Source organism: Triticum dicoccoides, chromosome 7A, assembly GCF_002162155.2.
Source record: "Triticum dicoccoides isolate Atlit2015 ecotype Zavitan chromosome 7A, WEW_v2.0, whole genome shotgun sequence".
Lineage (NCBI taxonomy): Eukaryota > Viridiplantae > Streptophyta > Magnoliopsida > Poales > Poaceae > Triticum > Triticum dicoccoides.
Window position 1 is genome coordinate 218995076 of NC_041392.1, and position 17550 is coordinate 219012625.

The 17550-nt window shown below is 43.9% G+C and overlaps 1 protein-coding gene across 4 annotated transcripts; it reads left to right on the plus strand.

The window, feature by feature from the left end:
• The first annotated feature begins 3415 nt into the window (after nt 1-3415).
• LOC119329158 lies at nt 3416-16143 on the plus strand. 4 transcript variants are annotated; one of them, XR_005159326.1, is made up of 6 exons: nt 3416-4690; nt 7252-7346; nt 14099-14155; nt 14239-14303; nt 14505-14689; nt 15477-16143. XR_005159326.1 is itself a non-coding variant. In XM_037602163.1 (2 exons), the coding sequence occupies exon 1, from the start codon at nt 3447-3449 to the stop codon at nt 4668-4670; it is 1224 nt and encodes a 407-aa protein (XP_037458060.1). In that variant the 5' UTR covers nt 3416-3446; the 3' UTR covers nt 4671-4690; nt 7252-7861. The 4 variants fall into 4 exon arrangements, 1 of the variants encoding a protein (XP_037458060.1); XR_005159328.1 differs by lacking the exon at nt 14099-14155 and having other exon boundaries at nt 14505-14724; XR_005159327.1 differs by lacking the exon at nt 7252-7346 and having other exon boundaries at nt 14505-14724.
• Nucleotides 16144-17550: the final 1407 nt, after the last annotated feature.

Sequence of the window (17550 nt, forward strand, 5' to 3'; positions counted from 1 at the left end):
ACAACTTTTTCTATCATGCAAAACAACTCTCCCATGCTACAAAATAAACAACATGGGATCAATCTATTCAAAAGCTATGCAGTTGGACAGTGTTTCCTTATTCAAAGATGTGTAAATCATTATAAAAGTTAAAGTTAAAACTGAGACTTTCAAAGGCATCTCATTAGTTCCAAATATGAAGTCAACCACGACACAAAAAAATTGCAAAGTGCACGCAACCATTGTACCCTACCCCGCGTAAATTGCCAAGAGGTCCAAAATATTTCAGAGAGAGAGAGAGAGAGAGAGAGAGAGAGATTTCGGCGGGATGTAGAGTTTCTTGAAAACAAGACACCACAGTCATAGAAGCACTAATGCAATCCTTGACCCTTGTTTTGTCACTATAAACACCAAATTAGCATTATTATTTCTTCCACACTAAGGGCGCGACACATTGTAGAGTAATTCTTGAAAAATACACTACAGATAATGGAGAAGGATGTTTCCTCTCCTTTGTTTAAGCAATGAGTACATTTGCTTGTTTATTAGGCCCTTCTCAATGTTCCATGGGTGTACAGGTGCTAAGCATGCCACATAGGTAAAAAAATATGATGTGGCAAAATAGTTAAGAGGAGAGAGGGGAGTTTGGTGACCCCAGGAAGAACCAATGCCAAGCGCGCAGACCTATGCAAAACACTTAAATGAAAGAAGTTTGCCCAATGAATGAAAGACTTTAGTTGTTAAACAATTAAATGAAGGAAGCTTAACACCAACAAACTAAACATCTATGCATTGGGGACATTGGTTGCTAAACTTTTTAATGCATCTAGCACCCCATCTTAGCACTTGTGCATTGGAAGAGGCCTTAGCATATTAGTTTATTTCGGAGAATTATTTCAATCTAGTATGAGGGACTAGGATACAAAAGTGAAAATTAGGATATAACGCCTATATTATAACTACAAAAAGGAAGCAAATCAAAAGGGGTAGAAGTAGGGAAGCCTACCTTTTTTTGAAGACATATCTTATGCAACAAGATTAGCAACTTTAGTGTTGGTACACTATTTTTCAGACTACCAATTTTTAGTGGACGATTTTCCAGACTAGCAACTTCAGTGAGACAGACACAATATAATGTAAAATTCAATTGGTTAAATAATATAGAAATCCGTATCTTCTTTATGAAGCTGAAATTGAGATTACCAAAACTGATTTGTGTTTTCAGGTTCCGCTAGCGTAAAGATTTCATTTATAAACTGATTCTTCTTCAACAACCAACTAAACTTCGAATAACCTCCTAGAATCTGTTCATAGGCTAGATATATCCAACAGCCACAATGCAAAACATACTATTTCCATTCAACTACTTTCACTTGCTCATTATCTAATACATAAAAACAATTGCCAACATTTTCCTAACTGAAGCAGATTAGCAACAGTTCAGTTTCAGTAAACAACCACACACTAGTCCCATAGCTCTCCCCCCATCTGATGTACTACTCTCAAGGTGAAATTTCAACAGTCCTCCCAAGGTCATTAGCTCATGCATGTATTATTTAATTCGACAAATGGATTCATCACATATGCACAACCGTGTTTAAACACAGTATTAGTTTCCATTGCATGACAAATAAAATTTCTACCTGATGCACCAACTTGACACGATGGAGGTTGAGCAATTTTACCTGTATCTTCGGTGAGCGACGGGCTGTTACAATCTGCAGTGTGAAACTTAATTGAATCTTCCAATCAATGCAACATTTGCAACTACAAGTGTATCCAAGAATCACGCGCTCCCTAGCGAGGTCGCTGGCATCAAGTGCATTTGCAACTGCGTGACGATGACCCTATCGTGCCATAGCAGTTGCATAAGAGATTATTGTCTCCACTGCATACGCCATCGCAATATGCACAGTGCTGATCAATCAATCCATACTCAAAGAAAAAAAGGGAAACCCACGCTGGAAGAGCCTTTGCATCTGCTCACCCACGTTAGTGGGGCAGTTGGAGATATTCCTTAGTTGTATCTCGCCCCAAAACATGGCCATGCAAGCTCGGGCCGGCAGAGCGCGGGGATGCCGCCATGTGAGGTTGATGCGTCCTGCAGGCGCGGGGACACGGGAGGCAACCGCCACCCGAGCACGAGGATGCGTCCCTCGGCTGCGTGGATGAACACATATGCGGGCGCTACGATTGCGCGTCACGGTAGCTCGTCAGCAACGTGCACCCTGGTGCGCACAATTGGCGCACACGACGCAAAAAAGGGCGCCGCCGCCTAATGCCATGGCTGACCAAGAGGGGGGGTGAAGACGCGGATGTGGCCGCCACTCGCCAAGAAGGCCATGAACGCGCGTGCACACGATGCCGTCGTCGACATTGGGAGAAGGGAGGGAAGAGCGATGGGCATGTCGCGTGGAAAGCCGCCGCTATGCACAACCCGAATGAGGAGACGCCCTCAACACCATCTTTCAGTAGCATTCGCCGCATCTACTTTGCAGTGTGCCGTCGTGCTTTTGTGAGGAGTTAAGCCGACCGACTACATCAAAACTGGCAAAGGTGGGTGGCTACGGAAGTGCAGCCGACAGCAGATTGCTGAACGACAAAGATGGTGACGATGATTGACTCGTAGGACATCTACTCATGGCAGTTGTGGCAAATAACCTAGACGATGACGATGAAAAGGAGGAGAACCCTTTTTTATAGGCTCGTACAACGATGGCGATGGGTATAGATTTTGTAGGAGTCTTCCAGTGATGACATGATATAGAGAGAGGAAGAAGAAGATAGATACGAACTGCCAATCAAAGCAGCCCCCTTCCCAGAAAACATGCATCATGGTCAAATCATATGTAGCAACAACCCATCGCCGGACAATCCACAAAGTTTACCGGCAAACGAAATCACAGGAGAATCGTTAAGCAAACTCGGGAATCGTACGCTACCATAACCTAAACCAATGCATGTGTCATTTCTTGACTTTTAATTTTTAAGACTGCAAAAAAATCTAAAGAAAACCCCACAAAAATCAAACGGACTTGGAAATAGGGATTCTAAGATGCATGCTCTCAGCCATGCCATCAAATGGATTTATATCTACTCTACTCTTATAAAAAACAGAATTGATAATGATGGTGTGCCTGCCATCCTGCAATATAAGCCGTCCGATTTATATCTAACAGAAGGAAGGAAACTATGATAATTTTATAAAAAAGTACCCACACCTCTTTTCACATTTGTAAATAAGGTCTTTCCTTATTTATCCTTTTCTCTCGTAAGATAAACTACTCATATAAATGCATATTGATGTTATCTTGCTAGTTCAAACAAAATGCAAAACATCCTCTTTCCAAAATCTAGTTGGGTCCCCCGGAACATCGCACCACCCGGCAACATACATCGCGCCCAAGCAAATCCCATTCCGCGGGCCGGATTCCCCACCACTTACCCACCCAAACCCTAGGTTTCCCATGGTGCAAGCCGCACCCAGCTCCGCCACCGCCACCGCCACCGCCGCCCCCGTCCCCGACGCCGACCCCGCCACCCCGCCGTCCCGTCTCCTCTCGAAACATCGCCCGCGACGCCGTGCAGCGCCCCCCCGCCCGACCTTGCCGCACCCCGCGCCCACGCGCGGCCTCCCCGATCTGAACCGCTGCCACTGCTGCTCCGTTCGCTTCCAGCAGCCGGCGCCGGGCGCCAAGCGACGTCCACTCCGTCCCCTCCGCTCCCTCTGGCGCGTCCTCCTCCTCTGCTCTGAATGTATCTCCCTCCTTCGCTCTGGCGCCGTCTGCTCCTACTGCCTCAACCTGGACAACCTGCCGCATGATGACTCAGCCACCTGCCGCAGCTGCAATTGCTGCGTCCACCGCCACTGCATCCCCGCTGAGCACCGTACTGCCCTGATCCAGCCTGTAGATTTGGAGAATTTCGTCTGCGTCGATTGCTGCCCTACAGTAAAGGTGGGTAGCAAGAATGTGGGCGCCGAATCTGTTCCTAAGCTGGAGTTGGTCATCAGAGAGCCTAGTCCTGCAGTGCGGAGGAAGGGGGGGCCTGTCGCTGCTGCTAAGTTGAATTCGCCGAGGAAGGTTGTGGAGGAGGTGAGGCCAGCTTGGAAGGATGCGATGGCCCTCGTTCCTGTAGGCGAGGAGTCAGAGAGCAAGGGTCCCGGTGATCCGGACCTGCCAGACGAGGCATTGGCGCTGCAGCTTCATTTGGCGATCAACGGGTCACCGAGGATTTCACGTTCTGGCAGTGCATCTGTGTCTGTCTTGGCAGGGCAGGGCAAGAGGCAGAATGGATTGGTTTATGGAAGGAAGGTTAATGAGGATTTGGGACTTTGTGTAACCAATATGATGGATCATCTGGACTATCTTGAGACCGGAGCAGAGATGGGAAGCAACTGGAATGCTAGTCAGGATTTAGGATCTGATCCCACAGCCCCTGTGGTTCTTGCACTGGAGTGTAAAGGTAAACGCCCTCAGGAGAGTCCGAGAGGTGAAAGGAAAGGTCTTCCTGAGACTAAACAACATAATAGTTTGGTGGATTGGCATAAGGTGGATCGGTATGAGAAGAAGTATAGCAAGAGGAAGTCAAGTAAGCAGACAGATGTTGAAAGCACGGGAAACAAGACCTTGCCCAATGGAAAGGACATGGATGTTGGTGAAGGTGGTGAGGGCATAACTCCTATGACATAGACTGCTGCTTCTTTTTGGAGGTACGGAGAATTCTTGCACTATTTGTAACTATAGTTATATATTTGCTTTCAGTCTTGCACTATTTGTAACTATAGTTATATATTTGCTTTCAGTAACTGTATCCTGTGCTGCCCTCTACATTGTTGTTTCAGTTGTAGGCAAACAGCATCTACTACTTTGTTGGTAGCCAAAGCATAAGTTATTTATTTGCTATTGAAAAGGCATGTACGCTTCAAAATGCCGTTGCAAATATGGTGTGGCGATGCTAGCTAAATAAACTAGGAATTCATACTGTTCAGTAGTTGACTGGTTTGTGTGGTAGGTATATTTGTCCATATCAAGATATGTAAGAAAGCTTAGTATCTAAAAAATGAGGCAGTAAGCAAACCCTCATTTGGGAGGAACTTATAGCTTAGTCAAGTAGAATTTTGTGCTGCCTGATGCCCCATCTAACAGCGGATCAGTTAGGACATGCCTGTACACTCAAATATGTAAGAAAGCTAAGCTCCTTTGTGTCTCTGGCTCCCTAGCTCCCTGTCCATTTATTTTCATAGAGAGGTGATCATTTTTGCATTTGTTGAACCTATTCTTTTTCAGCTGTTTGGGAAGCAAGCCCATTTGAAAATGATTTACCACTTAGTGTAACTGATGAGTAGAGTGTTTCGGTTACTGTATGGGAATAGTGGCATTGCTTTTGTTGTATGTACCTGCATTCCCATTTTGTTGGTCACTTACCTCAGGTGTTGGGGATTTTAGTGTGTTTCATTAGTGCGTCGGTAGTTCGAATGCGGTAGAATTGCCATCAAGAAGGCTAAGGTCATGGTCGTATAACAGGAGGAGATTGTTGGAAGGTTCTTGCATCAGTAGATAAATGGATGTGCGAGAGTCTTGTGGGGAATATTATTATTAAAGGATGTCTAAGATCAAAAGATGCTGGTTCCATAGGAGTTCATGTTGTGTTAGGAAAAGTGAAGGATAAGCATGCACTGCTTAAGGATGTCATCTATCTATGTTTGAGCTAGGCAAGAAGAATCGATCTATTCTCTCCCAATTATTTGCTCATCTAGCCTAGGCCTGTATGATTCCCTGTAACCATGCCATCTAGTACCTTCAGCATTGTACTCCATCTGTTTCTAAATATAAGCCTTTTTAGATATTTCAATACGGACTACATAAAGATGTATATAGACATATTTTAGAGTGTAGATTCACCCATTTTGCTCTGTATGTAGTCCATGTTGAAATCTCTAAAAGGGCTTATATTTAGGAATGGAGGGAGTAGTTATACAAATCATGTTTCACAACATCCAGTTGAATATGTGCTACATAATTGGATGATTGGATCAACTATGGTAGAGTGAAATAATCAAATAAAAAGATCATTATCACAAGAAAAATGATGATTATGTCACACAACCTGGATCTCTATTACCACTAGTAAGTTGCCGGTGCCATGCAAATGTAATTGACATTAAATTTTATGTTTGACTTGAGTAAACTCAGTCTTTTAAGTATGTTTAGTCGAGTTATATGTTGAATTAATTCACTTTGGGATCGAAGGCCATACATAGGTACGACTCATATTATGTGCAGTGCAATTTAGGACAATAGACTGGCTAACGTTTGTAGGAGAGGAGTGTTGACTATCTCGAATGTGAGTTTGGGAGAGTGCAGTGCAGCAGTTGGAATTTACCCAAATCACATTCGATCTTGATAAGCTGAAATCCAACGACTCCATCTTCTTCGACATCCAACTTCCTTCCTTGATTTTGGTGGCTACGACAGTTGCAAGTCTCGTAGCGCGGCCTTGAGACAATGGTGAGGAACAATAGAAAGGAGAAGAAAAATAAAAATAAAATGAAAAGTCAAATCCATTTGACGACTACTATATACTTCTACTTGAGTCTAGTATTTGTTTGTTTTGTTAGCTTTAGCTGCTGTTTTCTAGAGTCTTCTAGCTATGAGTAGAAGTTGAGGTGTGAAGGTTTCCCAATGCCTATTAATAGAGGTCCTCACCTCTAGTTTGTAAGCATACTATGCATCCCACTACCTATAACAGAACTCTTATAATAGAACTTAGTGTTCTGATCTAAGGTCTTGGATAAGATCTTGTGCTCTAGGAGGTTTGGGGTGAACTCCTGCTGCCATATCAGCCTATATTCGCCTCCCAACAAGTTGAACTAGTTCCTTCAACACTAGTGATGCACACTCAGCAAGGTGTAGTTCCTCCACAACCTTGTGCTGTGTCAGATAAGGTCATCCATCTACCTCCCCCCCTCCCCCCCTCCATACGACCAGACCACCAACTCCAAAACTTTACAAGTAGGAATGATTTATTAAGTTCTTCTGTTAATATGTTGTTAACCCTGTGAGTATTGTGTTCAGCAAGATAGTCAAGTATTCAACTATATTGCTCACAGTATTATCATGTATTTTAGTGTTTGAACAGTTACCTGCATTGCTAGAAATTACTTTTGACATTGCTGTTAAACCTTCGTAAGGTGATAGGAACCTCTGCCATGTTATTTTTTTACCCTTTGCTGTTGCAGCCACACCAATGAAACTTCTTGTGATGTAACAGGTAATTCGTGATAACAGTAGTTTGCATCCAGCAATACAGGATTGAAGCTAGCAACTTGTTGGTGGCTTTGATAGCAACTACAATCAAAGTTATAGGTATGTTCGGACAAATGAGATGCTTCATGAAGGAATCAGTAATAGCAGTACTTCATACCAGCTACATGCCATCAACAACCAATAACATGTTAAAATTGTACTAGCTGGTTTTTACTGCTTACATGGTTCAGCAACATTAATTGTTGAAGACAGTGGTGAGGCATGTGCGGATTTTTTGGGTTGAGATGAACTTTTTGTGGCTGTGAATTAGCAAATACAAGCGAAGTTATAGGATGTTTTGACAAATGAGATGCTTCATGAAGGAGTCAACAGTAGCAGTACTTCATGCCAGCTACATGCAATCAACAACCAATAACATATTAAAATTTTAGTCGCTTGTTTTCTTACAAGTGATGGTTGAACAACATTAAGTGTTGAGGATACCAGCGAGGCATTCATGGAATTGTGGGTTGAAATGAATTTTTAAGTATTGGAGCTCTGCTTGTAGATGGTGCTAAAATTATGTGACATTGTATGTTTAGTGAATGGTAATTTTTAATTTCATGTTAGACTTATACTAGATTCCAGGAAGTCTTTTTTAATTCTTAAACTTCAGTACCTGAAATGTCAACTGCCGATCATCAACAAGAAATGAGATGTAGAAACACTAATTTAGATGATTATGGTAGATTTAGGGAAGCTAACCCTTTGGTCCAGTCCCATTTTGATCGGGAAGTCATCAGTGTCCCCATCACTTGTTCAAACATTTGTCACAACATTATTGTACATGTCCTTGATGAGGGTAATGTACTTTGTTGAGACTTAGTGTTTTCTCCAAGGCCCAACACATGACATTTTGCGGTATCTTATCATAGGCTTTCTCCAAGTCAATGAACACCATAGCAGGTCCTTCTCTTGCTCCTTGTATCTCCCCATAAGTCGTCGTACCAAGAAAATGGCTTCGATGGAAGACCTCCCAGACATAAAGCCAAACTGATTTTTGGTCATGCTTGTCATTCTTCTTAACCAGTGCTGAATGACTCTCTCCCATAGCTTGATTGTACGGCTCATCATCTTAATTCCACAGTAATTAGTACAACTTTGAACACCCCCCTTGTTCTTGAAGGTTGGTACTCCTTCCCATTATGTAGGGTGTATAAGCTTTTGGCACGGAAATTAGCGCAAGGCTGGTTGAAAATTATTGAGCCATGGTTACAGAAAGTTTTCTCCATTATATCCTTTAACAAACATGGTTGGCTGATCCACGATTGGTTAGCTTACACTAATTGCACATGAGAGAACATCGAGAGTTGAGTGTTAAAACGCCTTAGAATTTGGGATTTTCTAAAAGGCTTAGTCGCCTAATATTTTGGGAAGGAGGGAGTACTAATATACTTCACCTCCATTCTTCTGGCATCTTGTTTGCTCAAAAAATGAGGTTGGAAAGCTTATTTAGCCATACTATCGCTGTCTTCGAGGCCTCTCCACACCTCAATGCGGATGCAATCAGGGCCCATCGCCTTGCCTCAGAACGCATGTTGGTATCATCAAGGGAGTCGGCCAGTTCAATGGTAGAGCTCTCATTCTCTCCATTGAACAGCTTGTCGAAGTGCTCCCGTCATCTATCTATGCTTAATCTCCTCGTCCTTCACTAGGAGCTGATCTGATCCGTCCTTGATGCATTTGACTGGGTCGACATCCCTCGTCTTCCTCTCTCGGATCTTTGGTCATCTTATAGATTTTCCTTTTGCCTTACTTCGTGTCTAAGCGCTGGTAGAGGTCCTCATACACCCGATCCCTTGCCTTACTCACAGCTCGCTTTTTTCTATGTTGTCTGCACTCCTATCCCGGTGTAGGCGTATGAAACAATCTTTTTTCTCCTTAATAGCCTTTTGGGCATCATCGTTCCACCACCAGGTATCTTTAACTTTGCTTCCACTTCCCCTGGCAACTCCAAACTCCTCTAAAGCCACTTTAAGAATGCAAGTTGCCATCTTCATCCACATATTGTCTATATCACCTACTTCCTTCCAAGGACCCTCCTTAATGACCCTCTCCTTGAAAGCCTGAGCTGTCTCCTCCTTGAGCTTCCACCACTTAGTTCTAGCGACTTTGGCGCACTTATCCCGCTGGACATGAATCCGAAAGCGAAATTCAGCCACCACAAGCTTATGTTGAGGGACAACACTCTCGAGGTATCACCTTACAATCTAGGCAAGCACGCCCTTCTTCTCTTCTCAAGAGGACGAAATCAATCTGGCTAAGAGTGTTAACCACTAATAAAAATCTAGATGCGATTCTCTCTTTTTAAAGTGGGTGTTAGCTACGATCATGTTGTAGGCTAGAACGAAGCTTAAGACATCTCCTTGATTCCTGATGCCATAGCCAAAGTCCCCATGCACCGCTCCAAAACCTGTGTTAGATGTACCCACATGGGCATTGAGGTCTCCTATGAAGAGCTTCTCGCCTATAGGTACACTTCTAACAATGTCCTCTAGGCCTTCCCATTACTCCCTCTTGGTGTTCTCATTGTGGCCTATTTGTGTTATGCTGATAACATTGAGAACCAAGTCCCCAACTACCAACTTAGGATAATCTGGGCCCCACGCCTTTTGATGTCTACCATTCCATACTTGAGGCTCTTGTTGATCAAGATTCCTACTCCATTTCTGTTTGCAGTTGTCCCGGTGTACCACAGCTTGAAGCCGATATTCTCAACGTCCTTCGCCTTTTGTCCCCTACATTTGGTTTCTTGGACGCAAAGGGTATAAACATTACTCCTCATCGTTATATCAACTAGCTCTCAGGGACCCTATGTTCCAGCTACCTAAGCAGATCCTACTAGGCTCGGCTAGCTTCCTTATCCTTTGCACTCGTCGTGTCAAATGCAAAGACCCTTGCTCATTTTTATTACCTGGGTGTCGATGTAGTGTGCCACTAAGGATGCGACGACCTGATCCTTGCTAACTTGTCACTGTATCCAGATCAAGATACGGCGCGCCACCAAGGGGGTGACGGCCCGACTCTTACCCATTTGACAATACACCTGGGTTATGATATGGCGTGTCGTTAAGAGGGTTACACCCCAATGATATTCTTTTGGGTTTCATCTCCATAAGAGTGGCTGAGTTTGATGTTGGCTCGCCGCCTAACCAACACAACCCTCCTCCTTTACCTGGGCTTGGGACCAGCTATGTTGAGGCAACATAGGTGGAGTTGTCGAAGCCGTGGAGTAGCAATAATGTAATACCCTGCTCGTTTGTGTGAGGCCCATGTGCAGTTCCGTGATGGGATTAGTCTCGTATGGGAAGTTTACACCTGTTCCAAACACAAAACCTGCAGGTTAACCTTTTGACACGAAGCGAGGACTAAAGTGTGAGAGGGGTGCCATGTACACGTGGGCCCACTCTGTAGGTGGGCAGTGCATTAAGTGGATTTGGGCCAAAGCGTTACTGGTGTCATGAGAGCGAACCCTCACTGCATGGGTTGCGTGCGCATTTGGACCCATGGAGGGAACATGGCACGTGATGTGTACCATGGGTGACCATGGACGTTTGCTGATTAGCAGTGTGCTACCAAGGGCATCAGCCCTGGGTGGTGGTTGCTGAGTCGGCTCTGACCCTAGTACACCATTAAGGGAAGAAGAATGACATTCTCGAGTTGCACTCCTCCTGGGCCGCCTCTCCCGTCTCCGCCTTCCCTCTCCCATTTCCACCGCCAAATGCCAGAATGAGGCTGGCCTCCATCCAGCACTGAGACGTGCATAAGAAAGTCCTTTATGTAGCCTTCAGAAACCTTGCCAAGGTCAGGACTGATGGCAGGCGACATGATAAGAGCACAAGCCAGTTGCATTAGCGCTAGCCTGGCAATGTCTGCCATTTGTAGGAGGCGCAGATCGTATGACAGTCCCTGCGTCTACATCTGCCACATGTGTGGTGGCACTCTCTCTTCCTGGTTGATGCAGTTGCTTGGTGACTGTCACCGGTAGTCGTCGGACTAGATGGTTTGCTGCTCTCCTTTAATCTTTCACTTCCAAAGAGCAAGCTTCCTTACACATAGCTTTGATGATGTGATTGAAGCCTCCTTGGTGGTGAAGCTCATTATCTGCGTTTTTGGGTTGGCACTGCCGATGAGCATGCACTGCAGGATGTCCATGCTAACACCACGTGGACCATTTCCTTGGTGCCTGTCCACATTCCCCGAGTCTAGCAGTCATCAGCAAACTTTCTTGCATCTCAGGCCACCCTTGCTGGATGGTTCAAGGCTGATGGTTGCGATGGCATGTACAACAACCTTTCTTGCATCTCAGGCCACCCTTGCTGGATGGTTCAAGGCTGATGGTTGCGATGGCATGTACAACAACCTGGCTGTTGTGAGCAGCACTACCCATGGTGGAAGGTTGCCATATCTATCTTTTCACCGTGTCGGTTGGGATGACGATGTTCTTTTAGCTGTGCTGCAAATGGACAAGTTAAGATCATAACGCATGTCTGCATCTGATGTTCAGACCTTTGTGTTAACGATGGCAGTGTACCGGCACTCCTTGTGGCGGTGGTCATCCTGTCTTCATCTGGCATGACAGAGAGTGTGTTTAATGCTGGTTTAGCGAGTGTTATTGCATCGTTTTTGGTAGTAAAAAGTCTTATCCTCAGCAGGATGGGTCATGGGATCTTCATCTTCTCCTGGTTATTCATCTCCTGAGCTTCAGTGTCACTTATTCACACTTTTCGCCACTCCCTTTGGTTCCCCATTGAGACTGAAGCAATGGTATTCGATGATACGATGATATGTGCTAGGATTTTAGAGAGAGGGACTAAGGGACAGCTCTCTTCCTGTGAGGCAAGGTTGAGGAAGAATCTCATCTATTTTCTTGCTTAATTCTGAACTGTAGTAGATACTCACTAGTCCTTTTATATATAGGATGACTCTTGACTTGATCGATGAGTTGCTAAGGCATCTCCAACGCCATCCCCTAAAACGGCCACGGTAATTGGTCCGCTGACACGGATATGGGGCCGTCCATCCAACCCTGTCCTCTAAATACCCGCCCTTGCTTTTTTATCCGTAGCACTCAAAATAATAATAGAAAATAGCACAATTCATCCATAAATAGCTTACAAATATTCCTAGCACAACAATAGTTCAAATGTAAATATTACATTTGAGATAACCGGATGTTCAACAAGTTCTTCGAATTCATCTATTCCAGATTCAACGATACTTGAGTCAGAATCGGCACAAGTCCTCCCCCGCAGTGTTGCCCTTGAGCTTCATCCAACAATGTATGAAACGTAAATTGCCTCCCCTCGGTCCTGTGTACATCACGTCAGCGTGTTCGGGCTATACAACTTGATGATTATCAAGTTGAAACATTGAGTGAATCAATGAATTGACCAACATATAGAGCAACAAGAAGCAAAACTTATGATCTCCATGGTTGACGAGCGCGATGGCCACATTGTCTCCACTTGTGCAACCGCACCGCAAAACTTCATGACGGTGTTGAAGATGGTGTACCACCGATGGGCAAGCAACTTCACATTGAGATCATGGATCACGTGTGTGTCGTAGGGCGTGAGGTGCTTTTGCTCAAGAAACGAAGCACACATGTTTTGCCAAAACAGCGAGTCCCCTTGCCTCGTGCCTAAAAAGTCCGCAGATACGACCTTCCACGCATCGCACAACAACTCATCCTCCATCACCGAGTACCTCGCCATCGTGCTTACAATAGAAAATGATGGTTCAACAAAAAAGCCCTATGGCATTTGACGGAACACCTACCGGGCGTGATGGATGGCGGGGGGTACCTGGCTACGGACTGATCCTGGGTGGACGGTGGCGTAGTCCAAGGCGGATAGGCGTGTGGGTGGGGACTGCATACATCCGAGGATGCCTGGGCGGCGGCTGGAGAGGTACAACGACAGAGGAGGGAGAAGGGCGTGGATGCAAAGCAAGGGGGGAGCAGGGGTGGAGTGGAAGAAAAGGTGGACCGGGGGTGTCAAAGTCCAACATGGAGGGCGGTCCGCGCGCGCGTTTAAAAACCTGTTTTGCGGAATCTGGACAACCGTACTGGTCTACGGACCGATGGGGTACCGCGGTGGATGGCAAATTGCGCCCCGACAGCTTGGTCCGGACGGCTGCAGGCGTAAACAATGGTAGAGAGTAGAGACAGTGTGCTTTGCTTTTGAATACCCATAGTTGTGTGATAACTAATACTCCCTCCGTTCCAAATTACTTGTCGCAGGTATGGATGTATCTAGATGTATTTTAGTTCTAGATACATCTATTTCTGCGACCAGTAATTTGGAACGGAGGGAGTAAAAATGGTGATGTGCACAATATACTTGTTTCTCATGAATTTATCAGCTGAACTTATTGGGTGCATGAATTTATATATTAGGGATCCCGTTAGTTAGGAAAGTAGCATTAAATAAGATTGTATCTCTCAAATTGATTGTAGTATATGGGTAATGCATGCATCCATCTGTAATACTCCCTCCTTTTCTACATACGGATGTATATAGACATACTTTAGAGTGTAGATTCACTCATTTTGCTCTGTATGTAGTCCATATTGGAATCTCTAAAAAGACTTATATTTAGGAACGGAGGGAGTAATATTTAATCTTTACTCATTATATATTGTAAGTGGAATTGGTGCCTGCGGTGGGCTGGTAGTATGTCGTGTTATATACTTATATCATCTCTCCCCCTTTGCAATATACGTGGCCCTGGTGGGTGCTAAGTCCTTGAACGAACAAATTGATGATGAACCCTAAATTCACCCACCACTTTCCCTTCCTCCTATTCAGCTCGTCGCCATGTCTTCTTCCTGCAACTCAGCTTGTCACCGCCATTTCCAATCCTAGGTATCTCCTTCTATGCCATATTAGTATGGTCGCTACCTCCATTATTAGCCCAGCTTGTTTGATTATGTATGGTTCTTGTGCAGATTGGCAAATAGTCGGGGTTGAGGAAAGGGCCGCCACCACAGCGAGGCGTTTCACAAATCCAAAGGTGCATCTACACCCAAACCATGTCATTTCAGCGTCAGTTGATTAGACTCTCAAACTTGCTGTTTTTACAATGTCATATGCATGATTCAACACAAGATTTACCGCCCAGCCTGGTTTGGATACATACACCGGTTGCAAAGTTTTATTACCAAATAAATTCCACATAGAAAAGGTGTAAAGAGGCAGCCTTATCCCTTTGCAGGCAGCACACGGTGAGAAGATGACCTGGTATCATCAAAGGTGTGAGGACGTTGGCGGGGTTTGGACTTGCAGAGGATGGCATTACAGTGGATGCAGATATAAGATGATAAAAGGGCAAGCACAAAGCAATCAGTGCCATCAGGAATTGCTAGCCATTGCCTCATTTGCTGTGACTGCAGTCTGTAGGTCTGGCCTATAATTTTTCTTGTCTGCATTTTTAGGTATTTTGCTATCCTGTTCTACTGCTTGGTCATAAGGTGTTTCATCTTTTTCCATAGCAGTAAAAAATTATGTCGATCTTGTTTTTCCTCCGCAGATATTAATTTTAACACTGCATACATACTACCATCATGTTTGCGGACTGATACTGAGTATTTATGTTGACTGAAGTTTTCATATACATTTTCTGTCACTAATGAATATAGTTTGCCTTTATGCATATACACGTTTTGGGACTTGGTTGCCTTGTACTCCTTCCGGCCCAAAAGGCTTGTCTTAGATTTGTCTAGATACGGATGTATCTAGACACGTTTTAGTGTTAGATACATCCGTATCTAGATAAATACTGTACAAGACAGATTTGTCTAGATATGGATGTATCTGGACACGTTTTAGTGTTAGATACATCGGTATCTAGATAAATACTGTATAAGGCTGGTTGTAATGAGGAGTATCATATACTACTATCATGCATATGATACTACCTTCGTAATGCATAGTATCATAAGTTAGTATCTTATGTTGCCTTATTAATTGACATGCATGACACAAAGTAGTACACCATTTAATATGATACAGTATCATGATATGATACCACACCCTCTTTCCTCATTTAATTGTGTGCCACATCATAAAAAAAGTCCAGTTGACATGCATGATACCGCGACCAGCCTAAGACAATCTTTTTGGGACGGAGGTAATAAATGTCATGAATATATTTATTTATACTAAAAAGTGAATCGTCTTTCTGCAGGAATTTCCTACTCATCTGGATAAGAGGGCCATCAAAATCACGATATATGTACATATCTGTGTCTGGTGAATTTGAAATTGTGAGTCTTACCAGTGGCACCTTTTGGACCTTTTATATCCGTCCAGATTCAGAACTGGACATGAGGTTCATCCAAACGTTTGGGAACTGCAGAAGGTTAATCAAAATGGTTTTTGCAAAAAAGTTAACTGGTGGCAAGCATAATGAAAATGCTGAAATGCATGGTCTCGTTTGGCACATAAGACGGCTATCCAGATTCCAGAGGCAATATTACTGCATGATGATTTGGTTTGTATCCCAATCTCTAGTCATGGAGTTAGTGCAAACATATCGGAAATTACACTAATCTCGTTTTCTGGTTCTGATACCGGACGAGGACCTCAGTTTGGCTAATGTGAGCAGTTTGGACGAGGACCTCAGTTTGGACTAATGTGTTTGGATCATTCTCATTTGTTTCCGCATTGATGGATTTTCAGTTTTCCACTAATGTGAGCAAATCAGAATAGGCTAGTTCACTTCAGAATGCTGGAAAATATTAGCAACCCTGCCATTACCATCTACAGTACTAGGCTAATTATGGGTCACTTGCTGTAAGCATGTGTAATTGGTGCCTGAACTCCTTTGAAGTGCTTCTAGCTTGTTCCTTTAATTCTTTTTTTTTTTGCGGGAATTTTTGATCTATTTATCTTTATCATGAGCAAACATTAGAAATAAAAATTACATTGAGCTCTGTAGATCACCTAGTAACGACTACAAGCACGGAAGGGAGCTGAAGGTGTGCCGCCGTCATTGTCCCTTCCTTATTGGAGAGGCAAAACTTGTTAGACCGTTGGTAAATCATTGTGCTAAACCCTTGTAGGATCAGCACATCAGAACAACAATTGCCAATAAAGAACCAACCGAGCAAATAGGGAGGTCTGAATCGTTGTGCTAAACCCTTGTAGAACCAGTATATCAAAACAACAATCACTGCCGATGAAGAACCAAGCAGATAGGAAGGATTCAATTTTAAGACAGACATGAAGATCAGATTCGAGTAGATTCAACAAAGAACCATCAATCAAATCTTGCGAGATTCGTTGGAGATACATCTTCACATGCTCTTCAACAATGGTAGACGCACCATCGGGATGGGAGCTAGGCGCGGAGAACCTTATTCCATCTTAAGATAACCGTCATTGTCTTGCCTTCATAAGCAAGACACAAATCCAAACAATACTCGAAGAAACAACTAAAAACAGAATCCTTATGCCGGCAAGATCCACCGCGCCGCCATGGGCAAACTGGTGGGAGGCATAGAAACCCTAAGCTTTTTGGTTGGTTGGGGATTAATAGATCTACACTGATGACGTGTTTGGTTCGGTGGAAAAGTCGTGGCTTCCGAATCCAGCGTTCGCTACGCACACCATGTATTAGGTCGATTGGGTGTACGCTGCCAGCAAGCACCTCGCGATTTGCGAGGGGGAGGAGGAGGCGATCTCAAAGCTCGCTAGGAAGTGGTCGCGCACGAGGGACTTGTGGCGCTCCTCGAGCGCGCCAGTGACTGTCGTGGTTATTAAGAGTAGTTTAGGGCCAGTTTTTTTGGCGGCTTAAAAAATAAGCCGTCTCCTCCTAGCTTTTGTTATAAACCCCCTCCCTTATTTATTGGAGCTTCTGAACTAGTTATGAGATTACTAATCTAGAAGCCTGCATGAATTTTGGGAGCGGCTTATTTTTTAAGCTGGGGAGAAGCAGCTTATTTTTTAAGCCGCCCAAAAAAACTGGCCCTTAGTTTAGTAATGGATCCCGTTAATTGCTACTCCCTTCGTTAGAAATTACTTGTCGTAGAAATGAATAAAAGTGGATGTATTTAGAACTAAAATACGTCTAGATACATCTATTTCTATGACAAGTATTTCCGAATTTAGTATGAGATCTCTTTAGTTAAGTACTCCCTCTGTTTTAAAATAAGTGTCTTAAAGTTAGTACAAAGTTAAGACATTTATTTTGGGACAGAGGGAGTATGTAATAAAACAAGTTTAGATCCTTTCTCAGTTATATATATATATTTGTCTGT

What these genes read in the sequence shown, in the direction of transcription:
- LOC119329158 (XM_037602163.1), top strand. Translation starts at nt 3,447, where the DNA reads ATGGTGCAAGCCGCACCCAGCTCCGCCACCGCCACCGCCACCGCCGCC.